The sequence below is a fragment of the Saccopteryx bilineata genome, chromosome 11, assembly GCF_036850765.1.
Source record: "Saccopteryx bilineata isolate mSacBil1 chromosome 11, mSacBil1_pri_phased_curated, whole genome shotgun sequence".
Classification (NCBI taxonomy): domain Eukaryota; kingdom Metazoa; phylum Chordata; class Mammalia; order Chiroptera; family Emballonuridae; genus Saccopteryx; species Saccopteryx bilineata.
In genome coordinates this window covers 81,076,439-81,100,398 of record NC_089500.1, presented here as the reverse complement: position 1 = coordinate 81,100,398, position 23,960 = coordinate 81,076,439, and the positions used below count along the sequence as shown (strand labels likewise).

The 23,960-nt window shown below is 46.0% G+C and overlaps 2 protein-coding genes and 1 non-coding gene across 3 annotated transcripts in view; 2 read left to right on the top strand and 1 right to left on the bottom strand.

Moving 5' to 3' along the window:
- Positions 1–723, top strand: part of ZNF184 (zinc finger protein 184) — a 28,238-nt gene extending 27,515 nt beyond the window's left edge. The window contains exon 6 of the mRNA XM_066247051.1: positions 105–723. Coding sequence (XP_066103148.1) covers positions 105–190 — 86 coding nt within the window. The 3' untranslated portion in view covers positions 191–723. The remainder of the gene's footprint in view (positions 1–104) is intronic.
- A 6,529-nt stretch (positions 724–7,252) lies between these two features.
- Positions 7,253–10,339, top strand: POM121L2 (POM121 transmembrane nucleoporin like 2). Its single transcript, XM_066247049.1, has one exon. The coding sequence runs from the start codon at positions 7,253–7,255 to the stop codon at positions 10,337–10,339; it is 3,087 nt and encodes a 1,028-aa protein (XP_066103146.1).
- Positions 10,340–16,691: 6,352 nt separating this feature from the next.
- Positions 16,692–16,763, bottom strand: TRNAQ-CUG (transfer RNA glutamine (anticodon CUG)). Its single transcript has one exon. It is a non-coding gene; the product is annotated as a tRNA-Gln (tRNA).
- Between the last annotated feature and the right edge of the window lie 7,197 nt (positions 16,764–23,960).

Here is a 23,960-nt window from a genome sequence, read left to right as displayed (position 1 = left end):
TCGCAACTTTATATGGGTAGAAAATAAAGGGGGCAGTGGAAGAGGAATGGGCAAAGCCAGAGGAAGTACCAGGAAGTTTCTTGTTTGTCTTTCTTGTCTCATAGACTGGGGACCTCCCAGATGTGGAGATGAACTTTGGAGGACATTTGGCAAGAAGCCATGCATGGAGAACCCCTCCAAAGCAACATGATGATGCTGTGTCCAGCTTTGCCCAGAACATGCCTTTCGGCTGGAAACAGGGAACACAAAGCCAATCACTGGGTTAACTGAGGGGACAAAATTTCTCATTTATTTAGAACCTTGCAGTAAAATCCAGCTGCATACTTTGTGGGAACTGGCCTTCCTGCTGGATTGGCCTGCCTACATTATAGCATCCCAGAGCCTCTGTAGATGCCTCGTCAGGGTACTTCTTTCTTTTATTTACAGCGGTCCTCCAGGAAGTAGTACCGCCTCCTAGGGAGAGTTCTGGGAATTTGTGAGAGTTTTTGGTTGTCATATTGACTGGGGGGCTGCCCACAAGACAAAGAATGTCCCTTATCTGGCCAGAGTTTCAAAAAAAGCTGTTAGCTGAGGCTAGAACCTAACACTCCTTGACATGTAAAAACAAGGTATTTTGCACAGTTTTGCTGTATACTGGAAAATCAAGGAAACATCTTTTTCTTTTAATGTTGTTAGGACGTGCTCACCATTTCAGTGAAATCAATAATAAAGCCTGCAAAGCAAGTTCTTGTCCCCAGATAAAGTCCTTGAAGATCTGAGAACACCCATCATAAAGGTGAGGTGGGAGAAATGGAAATTTTGTACATTGTGGAACATTAATACCTTTTTACATATTACATTCCACCTTGAAGAAGAGATATTGTTGAGGAAAAGTCTAGGATTTTGAAAGCAAAGGGAAACCAGGAAGATCTGAAATCTGGAGATTTTTTTTAAATCCTCACACTAGAACCATTCAAACAGAGTAGGCAGAATAGCCTGACCAGAGATAAACTAGGACAGAGTTCAGAGCAGATAACCAGTGTGCAGTATAGGGCTCACTCTCATGCTTATTACTGTCTTGATGATTGGTAAAATGTGCCAATTTCATACAAGATTATTTATAGTTCAACTAATGCATATACAGTGCACAGTATAAGAGTACCAAAATGTAGTTGTTTCTGCATTTCAAATAAGCTCATGACATGGATAACTGTATCATGCAGTATGTGTCTGCATATGTCACACAAATGATGGACCCATAAAAACCCCACTGAGGAGAGTATCTACATTCAAAAAAAAAAGACAAGAAGTTGGAGATGCAGCCTCTGGAAAAGGGCTGGGTTAACTGAGGGGACAGAATTTCTCATTTATTTAGAACCTTGCAGTAAAATCCAGCTGCATGCTTTGTGGGAACTGGCCTTCCTGCTGGATTGGCCCATCCTTTGTATCTTTACTTTTGAGTCTGCTCTTTCTAAGCATTTTGCAAATCTTTATGCCTTACAATGATGAGGGGGCACTATTATCAGTCCCACAATACAAATCAAGAACTAAGGGACAGACAGGCACACTCAAGGCGAAGTGATCAATCCTGGACTTAAAATCACTGCACAGAACTTAACTGCTTCTCAACAGGCAGGGAAAGAACAGTCGAGTCACACTTTCTACTCCTGTGGCCCCTAAATTACCAGGAAACTAAACTCCTTTGACCACAGGGCACCGGCCTGATCCTGACTCCACCGTGCCATGGAGGCTTAGAGAGTGACTACCCTGAGAGGCTGCAGTGAGATGCAAACATGTTAAAGCCCTACCTGTGTAACCTAAGGATAAAGCCTGCCAGCCCCCACTAAAGTCCCGGCCATCACAATGCAAGTGGTAACCTTGGCAGGAATCAGTTTTACATCAGAGACCCCGTGGTGTAAGCCTTCACCAAGTAACCTGGATTTGGGGCATAACTCTGTTGGTCGCTATATAAAAACCAGGGGGAAATATATGCCCTCATCTGTAAAATTAAGACATGAGGACTAGATGATTTGGTTCAAAGCTATGATTTAATTTTAGGTCCCAACTCTGAGGCACATGCCATCTGCCTAGACTTAGGATGAGAGTAGAATGAACAGACTCTTTCAAGTCCCCAGACACCTGGGAGATCCTCAGATCCATATCTCAGTTGAAACCATTTAAGAAACAGGCCAAGAATGCTGTGATCTTCAATTGCCTAAAAATAAATAGAATAAGGGAGTGTGGAAGACATTAAGAGCAGACAGCATGCAAATTGGAAGCAGTCTTGTAAGGGAAGAAGTCTGGGAAGAATTTCGCAGACTTACCTAAGAAGGGAAGTTCTACAAAAAGAGAAACAGGTCTCTGCTCAGCAAAATGATATAACTTTCAGAAAAGAAGAAAGAACTCCTTAATATATGTGGGCTGTGGATCTAATAGTGAGAAAGACAGTTGTCTTTCTATCTTCTCCCTCTTCCTGGCGTTCTCTCTGGTCAAAGGTGGGAACAGGTTTTATTCCACCTCCTTCCAGATACAAAGAAAAGGACAACAGACCATCTATTTATGTCTGGGTAAGTCCCTAGTTCTTTCATAATAAAAGGTACGGGGGATGGAAATGGGCCAAGTCCAAACTCTCTCTAAACTCTCTAGATGATCTGAGACTTATAGTTCAGCACCTTTGTCAATATCTTCACAAGGGGTGTAAGTTCACAAGGGGTATAGCTTACTTCCTCCTGAGGGTCAAAACAGAAGGCAGCTAACTCTTCCACCACCACAGGGCTGTGTATCCCCCAGCAAGTCACTCACCTTTCTGAAAACCTGGTCCCACACTGCAAAATGGCCTTACTGGTGCTTGCCTATCTTTTCTCAAAAAACTTCTGTGAATGCTACAAGTTAAAACATGGCAGAGCATTTACAACAAGGAATGTCATACACGACATAAGGAGATTCTATTATTGCTGTGCTTACCTCAAATGAATTAATTTAAAATTGTGATGGGGTACGTTCAAGACATTCTCATAGGATCTGAGAGGCTTCTCAGGAGCCACTGCTCCACGGCATGGACAGATGCATTCTTTTCCTGGCTGTGGAGGAGGGGAGGACTGATGGATATGACAAAAGTGTCAAGGGAGCCTCCAGATATATTTCAGAGGTCAGGTGGTCATGTTCTCCACACGGTTAAGGCCATAACCTTAGCCAGGTTTCAGCCAGGATTCCTCCACCATGGTGTGAAACATTACGTCTCTTTTACTCTTTCCCCCCTTTATTCCTCATACTTCTTTATCTGCATCACCTTATTGCTCTACAGACACTGTGACCCTACCAAAGCTCTCAAGTCCAGTGGTCACAAAGTGTTGTGGCACCAGCAAGCACCACCTGCTCTTTATGTGACTAACTTTCCAGCCCTAACAGTGCTGGCCTCCTCCTGTCCCTAACCATCTGAATTTTTTTTTTTTTTTTTTTTTTTTTTTTTTTATTTTTCTGAAGTTGGAAACGGGGAGGCAGTCAGACAGACTCCCGTATGCGCCCGACCAGGATCCACCCGGCACGCCCACCAGGGGGCGATGCTCTGCCCATCTGGGGTGTTGCTCTGTTGCAACTAGAGCTATTCTAGCGCCTGAGGCAGAGGCCACAGCGCCATTCTCAGCGCCCGTCAGCGCCCGGGCCAACTTTGCTCCGATGGAGCCTTGGCTGCTGGAGGGGAAGAGAGAGACAGAGAGAAAGGAGAGGGGGAGGGGTGAAGAAGCAGATGGGCGCTTCTCCTGTATGCCCTGGCCGGGACTCCCGCACGCCAGGCCGATGCTCTACCACTGAGCCAACCGGCCAGGGCCTGAAATTCTTTAACTGCACCACTTCCTCTTATAAGAAATTCCTAATCTGGGGAGAATTCTCCCTTTTCCCTCCTCCCTTCAATATAAAGAAATCATGTTGGCCTTGGCTGGTTTGTTCAGTGGTAGAGTGTCCACTACGCGTGTGGATGTCTAGGGTTCAATTCCCAGTCAGAGCACGCAGGAGAAGCGCCCATCTGCTTCACCTCTCCCCCTCTCACTTCTGTCTTTCTCTCTCTCTCTCTCTCTCTCTCTCTCTCTCTCTCTCCCCCTCCCCCCTCCCTCCCTCTTGCAGCTATGGCTCAATTGGAGTGAGTTGGTCTGGGGCACCGAGAAGGGCTCCATGGCCTCCACCTCAGGCACTAAGAAGAGCTTGGCTGCTGAGCGATGGAGGAACGCCCCCTAGTGGGCTTGCCAGATGGATCCCGGTCCCCGCGCATGAAGGAGTCTCTCTCTGCCTCCCCTTCTCTCACTAAAGAAAGAAGAAACCATGTCTTTCAGAAGAAAGCAGGTCCTTTAGGTTAGGGAGCAGATCTCCCACCTGCCTGATTCTTCTCCGGGCTGCCTGATTCTTGGGGCCTTTGCACAGAGGAATCGACCTTCAGAGAGGGACGATCATGTCCCCTGGCTGGGGACAGTGCCTGGCAGACTGCCTGGTGCAGAAGCCCTCCTCGAGGGCCCGCTGGAGAGGAGCGGAACGCATCTCCCTGGGGCGCCCCAGGACCAGCACCCGCGTCGGTGCGGCACGGACGCGGCCAGCCCGCCCGCGAGGCCAGCGCCGCGTTGCGCGCGGAGACCTTCGCCCAGCCGTAGAGGCGCCCCGGGCCGATGCGCAGCCAGTCGTTCTTGGCCCCCGCACGTCTCCTCAGAGAGCCCAGTGTTCCCCACAAGACCACTGCGCAGAGCCCTGCGCGCCCCACTCACCGGCCGCCTCCCGCCCAGCGTCGGGACACTCGCTGGGCGGAACCGCGCTTGCACGGAACATGAGTGTGTAGGATGTGGGGAAGCCGGAGGCATAAACAGGTAACCCCTGCGCGGATCCGCCAAGCTTCCCGACACTATTCAGAGCCCTGGTCCTTCCTGGACAGTATGCCGGGCGGGTCGACGCGGATCAGCCACTTGGACTTAGGCTCCAGAAGCAGACAACCCGTTAACAGAACAGAGAAGGCAGAGGGCGTGGCATGTACGGCCCGTGCCCGCTGCGCATGCGCAGAGAGCCGCCCGCGGGCGTTGCTGAAAGGCGCCGTCGGAACCTGGGGGAGACCTACTCGACCGAGCACAGCCCCGGGCCACGCGTTATAGGTGGTTTTAAATAGCGTGCCGGGAGAGTTGGTCAAAATGAGTGTAGACAATAAAGGGATTCACCTTATCTATTTTGGTGAGGCTTCAATAACACCCTGGTAATTAATGCGCAGCATTCGTTATCGTTGCTGATTTTCAATAATCGCACCTGGACTTGGCGACTCTCAGCGCTTGTCCTCCTCGCCGTAAATCACCGGCTCCCCCGAGGCGCAGCGTGGCTCTGCGACCTCAGATGCTGCTCGGGAATATCCCCTCAGTTCTACTCTGTGCAACGAATGGCTCCTATAAATAATTTTTTTTTAAAGTTCGACTTTGGATACTTTGTCGGGTTGGAAAAGGGCAGCCTGGAGGTGGTGGCCTGGAGCAATCTGGTTGTGGAAGCACAGGTCTCCGACGTGCGCGGGACAGAGAAGGGCGCAAGAAATGACCATAAGGCAAAGAAGACAGAAAAGGAAAGTCACTAAAGTATCAAAAACATCCGGCCTGGGCGGAGGGTTTTCCTTTCGCTCTTTCACTCGCATCTGCTCTTCGGTAGCGCGTCCAGGCGGGACCGAAGACAGCACCCTCCACGCGAGGAGACCCTCCACGACAGGGGAGGAGAAGCGCCTTTCCACATCCCTCCGGTCACCCCTCCAGCCGCCCATGAACGGCCTAGGGGAAAGGATTTTCAGCCAGGAAAAGTCGTTCCGCCCGAGAAAGGGGCCAGGGAGGTGGGGAAGCGCATCTAGGCGAGCGATTCCACGCAGATGAAAAGCAGAGTCAGCGTCGAGCGCACCTAGAACCCCCGAACTGTCTGTCTTCACTATGCGGGGACCAGCTGTGAGCCTATGGTGTCATTACTGAATGAGTCCACTGTAAGTCCACTTACATATTTCTGTAGAGAAAATGGAATGAATGCATGCAGTCAATTTAAATAACAGTGAAATATTAAGTGTAATTGATATACAAAATATTACTAAAAATAAATAAATAGATAAAAGAAAAGGGAAAAACTGGCTACAAAAATAACGTGCTGAATAAAGAATAGGTTGGCTATGATTATTTACTATAAAAACAATAAAATACTTTTTTGGACATACTCCTTAAAATGAGAAAATAGATTATTTAAAAGGAGGGGGGAATAGATGGCTAACTTGGATACAATTATTGTGAAGAAACTAAATAACTGATTTTTATACAAATACAAGATTTCATTTAATTTGCAGTTCAACATTTTGGTAAGCCAGAGTCAACTGGGTGACTAACATTCTGATGATTTCAAAAACAAAGAACTTTTAAAAGATTATTAAAACAGTTCCTTCTAATAACGGTAAAATTGGCACTTGATTGAATCCGACTCTTTCATGAAAGGTCCTCGGAAAATGATTTCCCTTCAAAACTCACTCAGTTCCAAAAGCGGGTGCGGACGTCTCTCACTGCTTTGCTCCCCTCCCGAAGCTCCGGCCCGCGCTGCGCCAGGTGAGGCCCTGAGTGGTGAGATGGGTGGGGTGGACTGAGCTCGGGGCTTGAGGGCCCGCGGGACTCAAAGGGCCAGCAATGGGAGGACGACCCGGATTGCGCCTCGGGGAGGCGACCCTAAATGAGGCCAATTGGTAGCTGCTTCTGGAGCTTGTCGTCCTGGCAGATGACTGGCACCTACTGGCTGCAGAAAGGCTAGGGCAACAAGAAAGGAGAACCAGCCAATTGGGCCTCCGGTGTCCTTGGCTGTTTCGCCACGGCGGCCATCAGCCGCACGGCCGCACCGTCGGGGCTCCAGTCCTTGCCCCTCCATCCGACTTCAGGGACCCAGGAAGTACCGTGAGCCTGGCAGTAGCCAACTCCTTGAAACGCGGCGCACGCTCCATGAGACGAGGTGACCTCGGCCCGATGGTCCCAGACCTGCGCTCCATCGGAGCGCACAGCTTAGGCCTCCAAATAGCAGAGCCTACAGAGCTGACGAGGCCCCGCGTGCCTCTGTTCCCACCAGCGCGACCTCCGGTCGCGGGGCCTGTGGGTCTCAAGCGCACCGAGACCCCTAGCACTTTCCTCGCGCCGGGATCCCAACCGTCACCGAAACTTGCGCACTTGGACTCGGTTGAGTCGGCAGATGTCGAAACCTTGGAGGCTGAAATCGTCCTCAAAGTCGCCGAGCCGCCTCACTGCTCTGCATGGGCAGTTTCTTGGGCAAATCGGGACCCCCGCCATCCCAGGGAGAGAGGCGCACAGATCTGTCCCAGAGGCCAGTAATCCGCCGGCTCTCTCAGGCCCTTCACCAGGTCCATCGGGTTCAGCACGTCCATCGCGCCCACCCTGCCTCGCGGCTCAGACCTGCGAGAAGGCCACGGAACTGGGACCCCACCAACCCTACCTCGTGGGTAGTAAATGAGGCCTGGAGGCGCTTTCCCATGAGGCAGCCCCAGAATTCCATTGGGGGGCCTCATCCCTCAGACTGGTGGGAAAGTTACTTCAAGAGAACTATTTGGTCTCTTCGGCACCCCAGGGCAGAATGGAGCCCGGTGACCATCAAGATCAATCCTCCCGAGCAGAGAAGGCTTTCTCCCACATCAGCAGCACAAGCCATCAGCTTAGTTGTTGATCCCTCACCCTCCGAGAAGCCCCCAGATCTATGTGCAAAGGAGACAGTGCTCAGGGTCCTCAGAGAGTGCGAAGAAGAGAGTCCGAGGTTGGAAGAACCACCGTCTCTGTCCTCTGGAAGGTTGGACAGTAAGAGGAGTCTAGATGACAGACCATCTACATTTAAGCCTCTGATGAAAAGTGGAGACCTCACTTTCTTTGTGCCCAGTGTTGAGCTTCTGAAGAGAAGCCTCGACTCCAGGAGCTCAGACCACAGCTTGAACAAGAGGCCCATTTCCTCCTTGGTGAGCTCCTTGGCCAGTTCGCACACAGGTGGCACCCTCAGCTCAGAAAGAAATGCTATTACAAGCTCTTATAGCTCTTGTAGAAATTTCTCTAAGCCTTGGAAGAGAAGCTTTCCCTATGCATCCCTCCAGATGCCAGAGTGGCCAGTAAAAAAGAAAAAAGGTCATCAGTGTCACTCTCCAGTGCCACTGCCATCAGAGGAGTCCCCAGCAGCGTCTGGCAGCACTGGACAGCAAAATGAGCAGATTCCATGGCTGTTCTCTAGCCCTGGGACCTTGTTGTCCTTGAATCCACCTTCCCAGCTTGGTTATGCAGTCTCTGCTGAGAACCTGGTCTTAAGGATGAAAGCTGGACTCCAATGGAGCAACAAAACCAGGAAAGATACAACAGAGGTCACCACACACCCTGTCCCTGACACTCAGTCTGCTATTTTGCCTTCCCTGTCTCTCACCCTGTCTTCTACAGGTACGGCTCCAAACCAGGGCACAAATCCTCAGGTGGCAGCTCCAGGCTCACTGGTCTCCCCACAGTCTACAGGAGAGGGAATCAGTGTGGCCCACTCACCTCTGAAGACACCCAGCCTGCTGGCCCCACAAGGCTGCTCACAATCAGAGGCCCTTGCAGCCCCCTCTTCAGACTCAAAGTTCTCAGCTACTGTAACCCTTCCATCCCCTGTTTCTACCACAGCACCAGTCACTGACACTACACAGCCACCTCCCACCTGTCAGGCTGACAGGTCTGCCAGGCTCCCAGACCCACCTGCCATTAACCCCGAAGCACTCTCTACACATAGGACTTTGTTTGGAATGGTGAGACCAGCTCACCATCTTTCTGCATCTGTACCTCCCGCTGCAACTTCTGCTGACCCCACATCAAAACCTAGTTTGGGGCCACTACCCAACAGTGAGACTGGAGATGCCTTGCCTTCCAAAATCTCAGTCACAGTTGCGGCATATTCACCTGCAGGCATCTCAATGCCCAGCTTCAAGCCCATCTTTGGCAGCATAGGACTAATTAAAACTATGCCCATGACAGCTCCTTTGTCTTACAAGCAGACCTCTCTTCCAACTCCACCTGCTTCAACCCACTTCTCCCATGACCTGGTCAAGGCTACCTCTGTAGCCATGCCCACCACCCCAGCCAGTACATCCAAAGACTCTTCTTTCAAGCCACCTCTGGATTTTGGTATAGTGGGTGTTACCAGCACCATGGACAACACGTACTCCATCCCTTCCACTTCTCACACTTCCTTCCTTGGGGCTTCCCATGCCTTCAGGACCAGCTTCTCCCCGGTCACAGGCCTCGTTTTCCCACCTCCCCAGCATTCTACCATTCCCACGGTAACCACAGACAACATCTTTAGCCAAGTTATTTTTAGTGCTGTCCAGCTACCCCCCAGTAAAAGCACTGCTAACGTTAAGGGCAAAGGCAGCTCGGTGGCGAACTCAGCCCTCATAACCACGAGCCAACCCACACTGTCATCCGGCATCTCCAATCTGGCCTCAGCACTCGCAGTTCCTTTGCGGTCAAGCTCAAAACCACCTTTATCAGTATCCTTAGGAGCCACTCTTCAGCCTGCATTTGGGGCTGCAGATGGGCAAAAGCAAGATCCCCCCCAACCAGCCCCTGGCCCAAGCTTTAATAGCTCTTCCACTCTTGGAAACTCAGCAGTGGCATCCCCAACCCTAACTCCAGCTCAGCCAGCCTTCAGCATTCCCACGCAGTCAACTTTTGGGGTGTCGACACCCTCAGCCTCCACCTTTCACATCTCTGCCAGCATCCAGCCACATGTAGGCAGCACTCCAGCAGGTTTTCCCCCTGGTCAACCTAGTTCCACTCATTCTGAAGTGGTCACCCAGACTCACAAAAGTGGAGCTTGTGGCTCTGTGTTTGGCAGCACAGCCCCACGACCTTTTGCCTTTGGGGGATTAGTGACCCCTATGGACTGGGAAGCGTCCGGGGTCAGCAGGACTGTCCCAGACATGAGCTCTAACTCTGGAGTGTTCTCCATTGGAGCAAGAGCAAGTGGGGCCTCTGGTACAGTCATACCGTTTGGAAAAGGCGGGAGTCAGAACATCCAAGGTGTCACCAGCCAGAGTACCCCTTTTGCCTTGGGGAGGGCCAGCATTTCTGCAAGAAAGATTATTTTTGGGGACCCCTCTATGGCCCCCTTAGCTCAGAGCATCCCTGTCCCTAGGCCAGATAAGACAGGTAGTAGCTTTGGCTTTGGAATTTCCTCTCCACCTGCCCAGGGCTCCTTTGGGAAATGGTCTTTCAATTCATCAGCCCCTTCATTTTCCATTGGTGCAAACCCCAAAACCCCAAAGAGTCGGGAGCACAGTCATTCCCGAAGGCATCATGCCCGCAGGAAATAACTTATGTCCCTCACCCTCACCCTGACTCGGACCTCAGTGTTGTTGGGAAGAGTCTCAGTATCTTTCAATTCTCTAAAGCAAAAATACCCAGATTTAAGGCTAGAGCTTTATGTTCACCTGTGGGTCCTCATCTACATTCTAGAAGGTGGAACAACAAGATGTCTAGTGTTGACAGCAGAAAGAAACTGGGTGGAACCTCTGGACTTGAACAGAGCCTTGCCTTCTCCCTCCCTACTCCTCTGTACATCAGGTGTGAGCTCAGTCAGAACACTATGCCCTGCTTTTTCCCTGGCAACAGACATGCCAGGAAGGCAGCAGGTACAGCCCCTACCCTCTTGCATCTTTGGGAGAAAGGATGGATTTTAAGTCTTAGCTTTTCTTTGGCTCTAAGAAGTGGTTCCCCTCTTTTGGTCTCCGGGGATGATGCTGATTCCTCATTCTTGCTGCCTTGTTCCTCAGTGGGTTCTTGGGGTTCTTGTGTAATTGGAACCAGCTTTTCTTCAAGGACCAATGGTCAGTCCTGAGGATGCTGTGCCCATTTCTTCAAACTGTGTGAACATTTTACCAGGAGAGGTGGCATTGTGGCCCCATCCTTCTTTCTGTCCGTTTAGCTCTTAAGGGATTGGTGAGTGAAGAATTAGCCTGCCAGACCCAGAGGTCACTCCTCACTCCAGAAAAGGAAAGTCTTTGGCCAGTATCCACCCAGGCTTGGAGCAGGCAGGTGGGTCTTGCCAGCTTGCCACATTTTCACTTACCGTTCCCTAATATGTATGCAGAAGCTCCTCCTCTTCACTGTGTTTAATAGTATTGTCATATGGGCTTTCAGCAGAGTTTAGAGCTCAACTGCTTTGCAAGAGTGGTGCTCTATTGATAGAACCAGACTTACCTGTATAACAGAAAGCTGGGACCTAGCTAATTGGATGAGTCAAGTTGCACAGCATTATGTCTACAGATGCCAATTTTCAAGTTTTGCGACTTTAAGGGATGACTTCTCAGCAAGAAGTAGGACCAGAGTAAGGACAATCAGAGAGATACAATCTTGCTTCTCTCTATAACTTAGACCATGTTACCTCCAGTAGGAGCAAAAAATGCTCAGTTAGGAAACCAAAGCTTACATCTCATTGTCCTTTTAATTTGTACTTCAAATCACTCCTCCATATTCACATCTATCCCAATGGGGCAGGCAGGGAAGGAAGCCTCTCTGGCCTGAGAAAGCAAAGAAGAGCATCTACTTAGGCTGGCTTCTGCTCTGTAACCCATGGAAGGTCTGTGAACGCACTGTGACACATTCTTTAGCACTCTGCATCATCTGAAGAAAAAAAAGAGGGTCAAGAATGACTCCTTGAAGATATCTATCTCCTGTTTTATTTTATGGATACCTTGGAAGAGGCCTAATTGGAAAAACAAGCCATCTTAATTTGGTTAATAAAATAAAAATTGTCAAAATAAATAAATGATGTAGCAATTACTGTTAAACTCATGTCAATTTGGAGGCAGAAAGATGTTAAGAAACTTGCCCAAGTCCACCCAGTTCTGTTCTATTTTGTCAATGTTTAGCTTCATATATATTTGAGACTCTGATTTACAGCTGTTATATCTTCTTGATCAGTTGATCTTTTAGCAACATATAATGTCTTTGTGTCTTGCAGCAGCTTTTTTTTTTTTCTTTTTTTTTTCCTTTTTTTTTTTTGTCTATTTGGTCTAATACTAGGATAGCCACTCCAGCTCTCTTTGGCTACAATTTGCATGGAATATCTTTCTCTATCTTTTTGTTAACAAGTTTATCATGTCTTTAGATTTATCATGAGTCTGTTGTAGACAGCGCACATTGGATCATTTAAAATTTTTCGTTGAACCAATCTCTGCCTTTCAATTGGAGAATTTAATCCATTTACATTTAAAGTACCAATATGGAAGAATTTACTTCTGCCATTTGGCTATTTTTTTTGTATGTTTTATATCATCATCTTTCTAATTTCTTTCATTACTTCTACCTTTGTTGTCTAATTGATTCTTTTTGTAGTGCAGCATTCTGATAATCTCATTTCCTGTTGTATTTTTTTTATATTTTCTTAGTGGTTAATTGCAATTATTGGAGATTACAAATAATATCTTAAATTTAAAACAATATAGTTTAAGTTGACAACAACTTACCAAGTTAGCTTCAATAGTATACAAGAACTCTGCTCCTATACAACTCTGTCTCTTTATGTCATTTTTGCCATAAGTTACTTTATACATTGTGTGCTCATTAATATATATAATTTTATGCATCTGCCTTTAAAATCATCTGGGTTATAAAAAGAAGAGTTACAAAGCAAAAGTATAGTAACATTGGCTTTTATGTTTACCTACATAGTTACTTTTACTGGAGCTTTATTTTCTCATATGACTACATGTTCCTATCTAGTATCCTTTTATTTCAATCAGAAGGATTTTCTTTAGCATTTCCTGTAAGACAGGTCTATTAGCCACAGTGCTTTTCCATGACAATAAACAAAAAAAGGAAAGAATTACCTTGACCTGAGGAAATGAAGAAGGTGATATGCAAATCTGTCGAATGTTCAGAGAAGAAGGTAGGCAGGGTCTGACCAAAATCTTGGCTCCTTTCACTCCGTAATTTAATCCTTGCTTAAGAGTGGTCCAGGTGGAGGTCGTGGCACACCCACAAAGTAAAATGTGGGAATTGAGCTCTAAGAGAGCAGAGCAATTACACTATGTGAGAAAGAAATAAAGCTACTTGAATGGAGAGGAAGAGAGACAAAGGGTGAAGCAGGAAAGTTGTATAAGACACAAGTTTTCTTTGGGCAAATCAGAGATAAAAAGCAGAAAACACACATCACCACTCATTGATAGCTAACAAGGCTGGGATTCAAAACCACAGGTGCAGAGCACAATGGGTTAACAATCCCTTGCCTTAGCCACTGGACAACCCTGTCCCACAAGAACCTGTACTTTTGAATACTCCTTTCAATGTTACTTTGGGCAAAGCCTTGCACTTTGACACTGATGTGTCATATGTACTATTCTCTAAACTGCATACATTTTAGAGAATGTTCACACAACTTTGCCCCTTCCTCCAGGGAGCCTTTCACACTTGGGTGATCTCATCTTGACCTGCCTCCGTCTTCAGTCTCAATTGTCATCTTTCCTCAGTCCTAACACTCACCTTCCAGTCATGGTAAAATTCTTTCTTTACTCCCCAAATATTCAAATTTCATTTTTCACCTGTGTAAAGCCAGAAGCCAGGGCCAGGGTCAGCACTACAGCAGCCCAGCCCATGCAGGTTCGCATTGGATTCGGACAGTCGGTAAAGAAACAATGGAGCCAAAAACTGGTGGGCCATAGTCTTTAATCCTAGCTTGCACCCGGCGGGCAAGTAAAAATACACACTGGGCTCCAAAACCCACTCACATTCAGTGCTCACAAAGCCACTGACTTATCCGAGTTTCCTAGAATCAAAGGTTTCTAGCTCACCAGCCTTATTCCCCTCAGTTCCCCATTTCCTTCCTTATCCCAGATACAAACTCTGCACAAACTGGCATCTCATTCAGCACTCTGCCATCTTGGCTGCTTCTCCTGGTCTACTCCACGTGGCCTCCTTCTGCTCTCTGCTCTGCTCTCTCCTCTAATGATAATCTCAGGAGCCAAGAGAGCAAGCTCCCTTTCTGCCCCTATTTTATAGTGTAGATTCAAAACCTTTAATCCAATATACAAAATAGGGAAGTCTCTAATACAAAGTCACTTCTCTGAGGCATGATTGGATTGTACCACCCCACATCAAAAAGGGTGGGAAAGGCTTAATCCCAAAACCAAGCCCCAGGCTGCAAGGATTCTCAACACACATTAATACCACCTGGGCAACGGCCTCACGTGGGCAGCGCTATTTTTAACAAAGTGAGCATAATATATTTTATCTGCCCAACAACCTGTCACACTCTCTAGCCCTTCTTTCTGCCTGCACTTCACTTCCCTTCCTTCCCTGCTTGTTCCTCAGTTTCAGCTTAGGCCTTACCACTCTCCTATTTCCCTTCCTCCTCTCCCTCTTCCCCACCCCCTCCTCTCCTTACCCTTCCTCCTTCCAGCCCTTCTTACTGAGGTTTTACAGTTGAAAAAACTTTGAGAATACATTTTTCTCCTGCGAACATATTTTCATTCTACACTTGCTACAGAATTATATCCTAATATGTATTTTATGCTTAAAACTCCACCATGCCACTGTGCAACACAAAGTACTTACATATATTGCAATCTAATTTTTTAGGTACTTCCAGTGACTATACATTTGTTTAACCGTTTTTCTTCTGACTTGAATTATTTTTGTGTTTAATAGCAGCATATGATAAAACATAAATAGATAAACTTGTTAAGTACAGTAATTCATCATATATGTTAAGTAGAATTGCTTTGGAAATGCATCCTGTTGTGAGAGGGCTAGGAATAGTTTCCCCCATCTGTTGATTTGTCCGTGAATGAAAACTCCTTATGTCTGGAATACAAATAATTCGGTGAAAATGAACACAAAAAGACCACAAGTTTGTGATTTCAAACAAATGTGGTGCTTACAAAAGGTGCTTTTATTGAATATTTAAGGTGGATTATTTAAACTAGAATCTTCAATACATTTCCGCTGTTTATCTAACTTTAATAAAAGGTAACAATAAATAAAAGTGAGCAGGGGACTTGCAACCACGTAATATACATAGTTTTACAAAATATGGGTATCTATTATTTTCTTACAAAGTCAAGGAAAGTAGTTTTCTTAGTAGGTAAAGAAAATTGCACTGACTTTCCATGACATATGTATGTTCCCTTCATCAAAAGCCTACTGTTGTTAGTACATGAGGAATTTGTCGCCTCCTCCTGCGTAAAATCGCGTAAGTAAGCACCTGAGATGCAGCCCTGTGTCTGGTTTGTAAACCAGCACTTCCCATTGTTCTTTCTTGTCAATAGGGAGTATTTTTAGAACTGGGATAACTTTCCACAGTAAGACTTGTACATAATGCAGCAGAAAGGCATGATCTGCAAGGGAAAGTGTGGGTGGAGACTGTCACGTGGTCAGGAGCTGAGCTGCGTGGTCAGAAAGGGGTGCATCTGGGAACATTCCTCTGCGTCCTGGAGCGTCGCTGCATCTCTGTCCAACAGCGCTGAGCGGTGCCCTCGCCTCCATGATCTTCCTAACTCTGGAGCTGCTTTTTCCTGCCCACATTACTTCCATCCGGCCTCTCTCCAAAATTAAACGTACCAGCAATTCCCGGGACGACCGAGCTCCCCATTCTGCAAACGATGGTCCCGGCTGCGGGTCCACAAGGATCTGCAGGGGAGTTGAGGGGCCGCTGAAACATAAGAAGTCGTTTTTATCTTTCTTTGACTAACCTGAGAACTTAAACTTCTGAGTTTTTCAGTTGTGCGTCAATGCCCAGTTGTACATAAATCCTGAGGATAAACCTCTGAAGAACTTTGGAAACAATGTTCCATTGCCTGGGCCACCAGGCATTCAGAAGATTACCCTCGGGGACCAACCAATCCAGAGCCTACGAAGGCAGGACAGATTCTTCTCGAGAACGCGGATTTGACTAGAAAACTCTTCAACATTTCTTTTTCTTCGGAACAGTCGGGGTATTGCCTGGCAGTGTTTGCAGAATTCGCTTAAGACCCTGGAATAAAACGTTCTCATTTAATTCTAACGAAGCCCTGGTCTATTTCTGCCCAGTGGAGGCTAGGGAAGGTCAGGGCAGCGTGCAGTGACCGCTGTCGGAAAAGGAAAAAGTCTGTCAAACAAGCTCCTCTCTTCGCTTGCTGAACCAGAGAAGCTCGTGCAAACTCGGACCAGCCTGTACACTGACCAAAGATCTGTCAGCGCTGGTTGGTCAGCACCCCCAGATCTTTGAACTTGGGCTCCATCCCTTTGTGGTCTTGTCTGTGGACAGGGATGTTTGTTTGTTTATCTCGGCGACAGGCCATTCTTTCAGGCTCATTGCCTTGGGGTCATTTTTTTTTTTTTTCCTTAAATTCCATCCCCACTATTCTTGGTCCACGACTATCACCAAATTTTCTCTCGCTCTCCTTTCGGGCCACCTTCCCTTCTGTCTTCTCAGTTGATCGGTCTTCTCTAAAGATTTCCGGTTCCAGCAAGCTCGGTGCTTTCTGCGTGCATTTTCTTTTGAGATTTCTTCTCCCTTACATTCCCGGAAGAAACAAATTGCGCGCAGCGAGCGTTTAGTTGTCATTTGGCTGGGGACCGTAGACACCGGAGTCCGCAGGTGTGCCGGGGGAATATAAGAAAGAGATTTAGATGCAAAGATTTGAACAAAGAAGACATAGGACTCAAGTAAGGACCAAAATGCAGAAGAGGTCCCACCGAGACTTGAACTCGGATCCGTGGATTCAGAGTCCAGAGTGCTAACCATTACACCATGGAACCTACTCTGGCCCTGCTTGCCTGAAACTCTTTGGTGACATAGTTCTTCTTCCCAAGTACCCTGCTTCAGTATAAATCTTTAAAAGTATAAATCTTCCTGTTTTCTCTTCTCTAGGATTAAGTGGTGGACAGTTACCTCTCACGTGCCAGCCAATATCTTTTACATCAGAGTCCAGGGAAAAGACATCTGGGAAGAGGAAGGGTCCTGAACCAGACCCCGTTTCATGGTTTTTCCTCGCAGGCCCCTCGCAGGGCCATCTGGACTGTCAGTGAAAGCTTAGAGTTTTCAGAAACATAGAAAGAACAACCTCTTAAGAACTTCTCTCTACCTGTGTCTCTTGTTGATTTGGAAAAGGAGGTCAGTTGCTACTTTGGAAAGACAATTTAAAATCAGATAAACTTTTTAAAAAGTGGCTGGTTATCTTCTCCACTTTTTTTTTTCTTTTCCGTTAGGGAGAGCGCCCATTTTTGAGCCCTCTGCCCTAGCGCAAGCACTCTGTGCTCAGGAAGGAAAAAGAACAAAATACTGCCTGGGGAAATGTTGAATTTATGGGAACTGAATTGGGTCATGCGTGGGTTAAACTGTAACAAGAACAAGGGATTTGGAAATTCTTAGAACACTGTACATTATACATATTCTCTGCCTTTTACCAGTTAGGAATCGAGTTTCTCTAAAAATAAACCTGTGACCTCTAGGGAAATCAAGTCCTTGATCTTGGCATTATTAGAACCATGTTCTAACCAGCCTTGCAGAAGTTTTTCTTTTCTTTTTTTCTTCTTTTCCAACTGAGAGGAGGGGAAATAGACTTCCGCATGCGCCCAGACTGGGATCCACCCGGTGACCCGCATCTGGGGCCAATGCTCTGCCCATTAATGACCAAGTTCACACTTAGCAAAAGCTCCATGGAGCCATCCTCAGCGACAGGGCTGATGCACTCTCCAATCAATTGAGCCAAGGATGTGGGAGGAGAAGAGAGAGAAAGAGGCGGAGGAGAAGGGTGGAGAAGTGGTCGCTTCTCCTGTGTGACTGACTGGGACATCCACACCTGGGCCAATGCTCTACCACTGTGTTAACCCTCTTTCTTTTTTTTAATGTTAAGTTCAAATGAGTTGTTACATATGTACCGATTTCTGAAGCCTCATTTAAAATATTATGTGTAAGAAGAGTTCCTGTTGTGGTAAGCCAGTGGTGCAACTGAAAACGCACTTGACTATGATCAGAAGACTCCAGGTTTAACTTCTGGGTGGGTTGTCTTTCTTCCATTCACTTTTAGGTGACTCTTATTTAAATTGATACTGAAATGAACTATTAAACATTTTTTCGAATTTCAATTACTGTGAAACGCTCCCTTTGTTTGTTGCTGCAACCCCACGATGCAACCTTGGCCTATTGCTTAACTTGGAGTGAGTCCTCAGAGTCATCAAAAGAACATTCACAATCTAAGATGGTAATTTTGAAGTCTCATACTGCTGATGAGAGGGAGAAGATTACATAGAGAGTGGTGGAACATTTGAAATCAAAGAGGCTTGAAAGGGAAAGAAGTAAAAAAGTTAAAAAGGTGGGTGTAAGAGCATAACATTTTTCTCATTGGGCAAAGACCTCACCCAGATAATGAAAACAACCTAAGTGTTTAATTACAGATAAGTGGATAAAGAAGATGTGGTACATTCCACACATCTGTGTGGTATGGAATATTATTTAGCCACGAGAAACAAGGAAATCCTGCCACCTGCGACAACCTGGGTGAACCTTGAGGGTGCTGTGCTAAGTGAGATACCTCAGAGAAAAGACAAATGTCCCGTGATCTCTTTTATGCGTGGAATCTTAAACAACAACAACAAACCAAACTCATAGATACAGAGAACAGATTGGTGGTTGCTAGATCAGAGAGTGGGGTGGTAATGAAAGAAATGGGTAAAAGGAGTAAAAAATAAATAATAAACATCCCTAGAATGCTTATTCTATAGTCACTCGAACCTGCAAATCCAGGATGCGCTGTCCACGGTCCTACTGCTGGGCGCGTGCCTGGATGTCATTGGCTGGAAATGTCCGAGCGGAACAGCTTGGCTGCCACGATACCCTGTCTGCGAGGCCCAAACACCGGATTTGTCTGTCCCGCCGCCTCGTCTCACTCTCACACCTAAGTAAACCCATCCACACTGAGTGCATCCCAGCCAGGACTGTTCTGTGCTAGATGGAAATAAACATTGAACCCACTGACGTGAAGCTTTTCAGTGCCCAGCTGACGACTTCTGTCTGTCGGTGGCCGCGGCACCCAGAAAGCCTCGGCTAGGTGACCAGGTCCGGCTCAGGTCCTGGCTCCGGGGAAGCCTTGGTGTAAACATGCGGGTGGGGCTAAGATCCGCGCACCGGGAAGACAAAGACTGGAATCTCAGGTGGGGCTCATGTCCCGGGCCGAGGAAGCCACCGCCTGGAAACTCAGGTTGGGTTCAGATCCTTGTGTCACGGGAGCCCAGATCTGGAGACGCGGGTCAAACTCAAGTATTTACACCTGGGAAGCCCCGATTTGTTGTCAAGGGTTGGGATCAGGTTACCCTGCTTGGAATGCCTCTGGTAATGGGGGGTCTTTCTTTCTTTCTTTCTTCTTTCTTTCTTTCTTTCTTTCTTTCTTTCTTTCTTTCTTTCTTTCTCTCTCTCTCTCTTTCTTTCTTTCTTTCTTTCCTTTCTTTCTCTTTCTTTTTCTTTCTTTCTCTTTCTATCGTCTATCCATCACCTAGCTTTCTCCTATCTGTCTAATCTATTCATTATCCATCAAGCTATCATTTATCTACTAGTCACCTGTCATCTACTCATCTATCTATCTATCTATCTATCTATCTGACACAAATCAATTTCTTACCGGCTATTTGATTGTATTTTATGAAGTGCTTGTTCTAGTCACCTCCAGAGACCCAAGGGGAAAGTGCGAACAAAAAAGCCTATTGGAGAAAAATCAGAAAAACCGCTTTATACCTTGGAGATAAGCAAACATTTTGTAGATGGGACAGAACAAGCACTAAGCGCGCGCGCGCACACACACACACACACACACACACACAAGACATAATGACCTCATAAAAACTGAACACCTTTGTTCATCAGAAGACTGAGAGAGAAAATATCAGCCACAGACTGGAAGAAGATATTCGTAATAAATATATGCTTAAAGGTCTTGGATCCATGTGACATAAAGAACTCCTAAGGTGCAATGGTAAGAGGGAAAGATCTACTTTTTTTTTTTTTCAGAGACAGAGAGAGGGATAGATAGGGACAGATAGACAGGAACAGAGAGAGATGAGAAGCATTAGTCATCAGTTTTTCGTTGTGACACCTTAGTTGTTCATTGATTGCTTCTCATATGTGCCTTGACTGTGGGCCTTCAGCAGACCGAGTAACCCCTTGCTCGAGCCTGCGACCTTGGGTCCCAGCTGGTGAGTTTTGTTTTTTTTTTTTTTCTCAAGCCAGATGAGCCCACGCTCAAGCTGGCGACCTCGGGGTCTCGAACCTGGGTCCTCTGCATCCCAGTCTGACGCTCTATCCACTGCGCAACCGCCTGGTCAGGCAGGATCTACTTTTTAAACAAAATTCGCTGTCTTCTGAGGTGTCCTCATTCTTAGAATTCTTTTCCAGAAAAAGTCTAGGGACTGACCTCGCAAATAAGCATCTGGGTCTCAGTGGTGCTTCTGTGAAGAGGACTTGGAAACCTCGAGCTGGGAACTCACGAAGGCTTAGGCATTTAGTGCAGAAAATGCAAATATAAAAAGCCACAGATGGCCCTGGCCGGTTGGTTCAGTGGTAGAGCATTGGCCTGGCGTGCAGGAGTCCTGGGTTTGATTCCCGGCCAGGGCACACAGGAGAAGCGCCCATCTGCTTCTCCACCCCTCCCTCTCTCCTTCCTCTCTGTCTCTCTCTTCCCCTCCCACAGCCAAGGCTCCATTGGAGCAAAGTTGGCCCAGGCGCTGAGGATGGCTCTGTGGCCTCTGCCTCAGTGCTAGAATGGCTCTGGTTGCAACAGAGCGATGCCCCAGATGGGCAGAGCATTGCCCCCTGGTGGGCGTGCCGGGTGGATCCCGGTCGGGCGCATGCAGGAGTCTGACTGCCTCCCCGTTTCCAACTTCAGAAAAATACAAAAAAAAAGCCACAGACAACCACTGTTCCCGCCTGGTTTCAAACCAGGGACCTTTTGTGTGTGAGGTGAACATGATAACCACTACACTACAGAAACCACGGTACTAAGTCAGCTTTACAAGATATAACAGAATTAACTACATACTAGTTTTGTGGGTGCTCACCAGGCTAAAAATTTCTAATTATTTTTCTTTTAGTATCCTTCCATTGACAGTGCATGTCTTCCCCTCGCACTTTTTATTTAAAATAAAAATGTAGAAACTCCATGACTCATCATCAAGCATAACTCAAAACCAGAGTCCACATTCCTTCTCCCACACCAAGCAGGCTGACCTTCGGCTCCTGGGGGTTGGATTTCAAAGAATGACCCTGCGTTACCTTCTGGTTTTGATTTCCATTTCCCTCTCTGGTCTCGAGGGGTCAAGACCTCCAACGTCCTCGAGGGCGGTGCTGGCCCCGGGAACTGTGTCCGGTTCACCACCAGGGGGGTGACAAGTGGGGTACATGAGCGGATTCAATGAGTGATGAAGGGTCTGCATCTGACAAACAGTGACATTGAAAACTTGCGCTCTCAGAAACTGAAATTTAGATTGGACACAACGTTGCAGAAAACAGAGAAGGGAGGCAGAATTTCCCAATGAGCGAGATGTTGAGTCTTTTATTTTCTCCGACATCAAGTTGGCAGCATAAAATGACATTGTTTATTGTAAGAATGAGACGGCACTCGAACATCAGATGTGCAGGCTTTATTAGAGGAGAAAGACCTGCCGGGTGCTTCTCAGGGAAGAAGGGCCCCCAAAACAGACTGAGGTAAAACTTTATAGGGTTCGGTAGCCTCGAGCAAGGGTGTGCTGGTATGTTCGGCTTTCTGGAATACCCCTTTTTGGAGTGACTGACCAGCTTCCTGGAATTCCTTTGTCCCAGGGGCGATTGTCCGGTAATTAAGGGTGAGGTCAGGCAGCCAAGCGGAACAGCAAAAGGGCAGTTGTAATTCATGTATCTATCATTTATTATTTTCAATAACTTGATTAGACTCTCATTTTAAAGAAATTAATGAGTAGCCCACAGGCGGCCCAATCCTGTCCTAGGCTCTGAAAGTACCAGGTGCCGTGAAAAATTGGACAGGCCTGAAATAGCAAAAGGCACGTGCACTATTATAATAAAGTTAAACAAAAGAAGTTATTTTTTTTAATTGCCAAATAAAACCACAGAGTTAAAGGCTCACAACATTTTCATAGAAGCAAAGGAAAGAGGCTTTCCCAACTCCTAATAATTAGGAAAGGCTTTCAGAAGAACTAAGAACTGATTTGAGACTTAATGGATGGAAAGAAATCAATCAGTACGTTGTTCCATGATGGGCAGAAACAAGCAACTACCTAACATAGATTTTATATCTTAGATGCTAGGAGTTACTGCCCTGTTCAGTGGGCCAAAAGCTATGTGCCACAATATTGGGGCAGGGCTGGGTGGAGATTGGCTATTTTCATGAGTCATCAGGAAAAATGTTGACAATGTCCCAGTTGTGTAAAAGTTCATTAAAGTATTTGGAACCCAGCAGTGAGTATCTGAGTCTTGAAAACTAAGACCAAGAAGCAAACCTCACTTACCCTAAGCAATTCCAATGCTCATCCCAAAACATCAGAAAAGATATTCTCAGTTGCCAGCATAGGTATTTTGGTGTTCCATTTTAAGGAAGATTAAATCAGATTCTCTTAGGTGGTTTTATAAAGGAACATGATTTTTCATGCCATGTTAGAGGAGCAAAATTTGCTCCAGCAAGTTGGGAAAACTTGGCACTATTAAATAAAATGAAAAACACATTTTTAAAGCATAAAAATGTATCCTAAGTTTCTACCAGAAACAGAATAACATCGCATTACTGCATTTTGAGGAGTGGAAAGATTAAAAAAAAAAAAAGACTTGTTAAATCACTATCTAACTTTCTCTCTGAGCTCTTTTCATGCTCATGAGTTCAGGAAAAAGTGCACTGTTTGAACATTATGGGTGCCATCTTCCTTCCTGCTTTCAAGTTTCACAAAGCCTCCCACTTGTATACATCAGAATACTTTAGTTCAGATGCAGCTTTTGCTGAATATGCCATTAAAAAAAAAAGCCCTGGCTTTGCCAATATTAGCAATATTGAAAGTACTATTTGAAAGTTCTCTAAATACTGGTAAAATAGAGATTCCACGTTATAGTGTTGAATAATGAAGGCAAGTTGCATCACAATGTGTAAAAATGTCGACTTTTATGAAAAAAGAAAACAAGAATTTATGTTTGTATTATATAAAAAATTGGAAAGGATATATAAACTATGAACAGAATTTATCTATAGAAGTTTGGGGTGGTTTAGGCATATGGAAAGGAGATTCTTCATTGTACCTTTTAATACTTTCTAACTTTGAAACATGTGAATATATTTTTTACCCCGAATTAAATGTTTTAAAAATGAGTCTTCTCTTAGAATGTTTACAAAGAAGCTCTGTTTCTTTCCTGGGTTGATAATAATAATAATAATAATAATAAAACTTTTCCATATCTGTCACTTAAAACCTCTTGCCTCAGCTTTTAGTGAACTAGTGAAGACCCAAGTTTGGGTGTGGAAAGAGTGAATGGTTTTACAAGTTCTTTTTGGAAGAAAATAATCCAAATAGGTCAGTTTCCTTAGCAAAGATGTTTCCCAGTGGAAAAAAATGCCACAAGGGAATATTTCCTTTGGTGGGTCACTACTGTTTTTTTCCCGGTGATGGGACTCAAACAAGGACCTAAACTTTGGAGGAAATCAGAAATGCATGTTCAAACAAATCTTCTAAATTCTCACAGACATTGATTGAGACCTCAAAGTAAGCCTCATCTGTGTATAAATGTAATAAAGGCATTTCAAGCTTGGCCATTGTAGGGTCACCCAACCTTCAGTTGCTAGCACCATACTCCAATGAAATGGTGGTTTTATAAAGTTGTGTCCAGTTTCATAGTTGATTTTTGTTAAGAGAATTTGTCAATCTTCTCATATTATCATGCCAGAGCGCATCTCCAATATAGATTATTTTGCCTGTTCTTGACCTTTATAT

Excerpts from the sequence above, each read along its gene's own strand:
- POM121L2 (XM_066247049.1), top strand. The coding sequence starts at position 7,253 with ATGGGCAGTTTCTTGGGCAAATCGGGACCCCCGCCATCCCAGGGAGAG.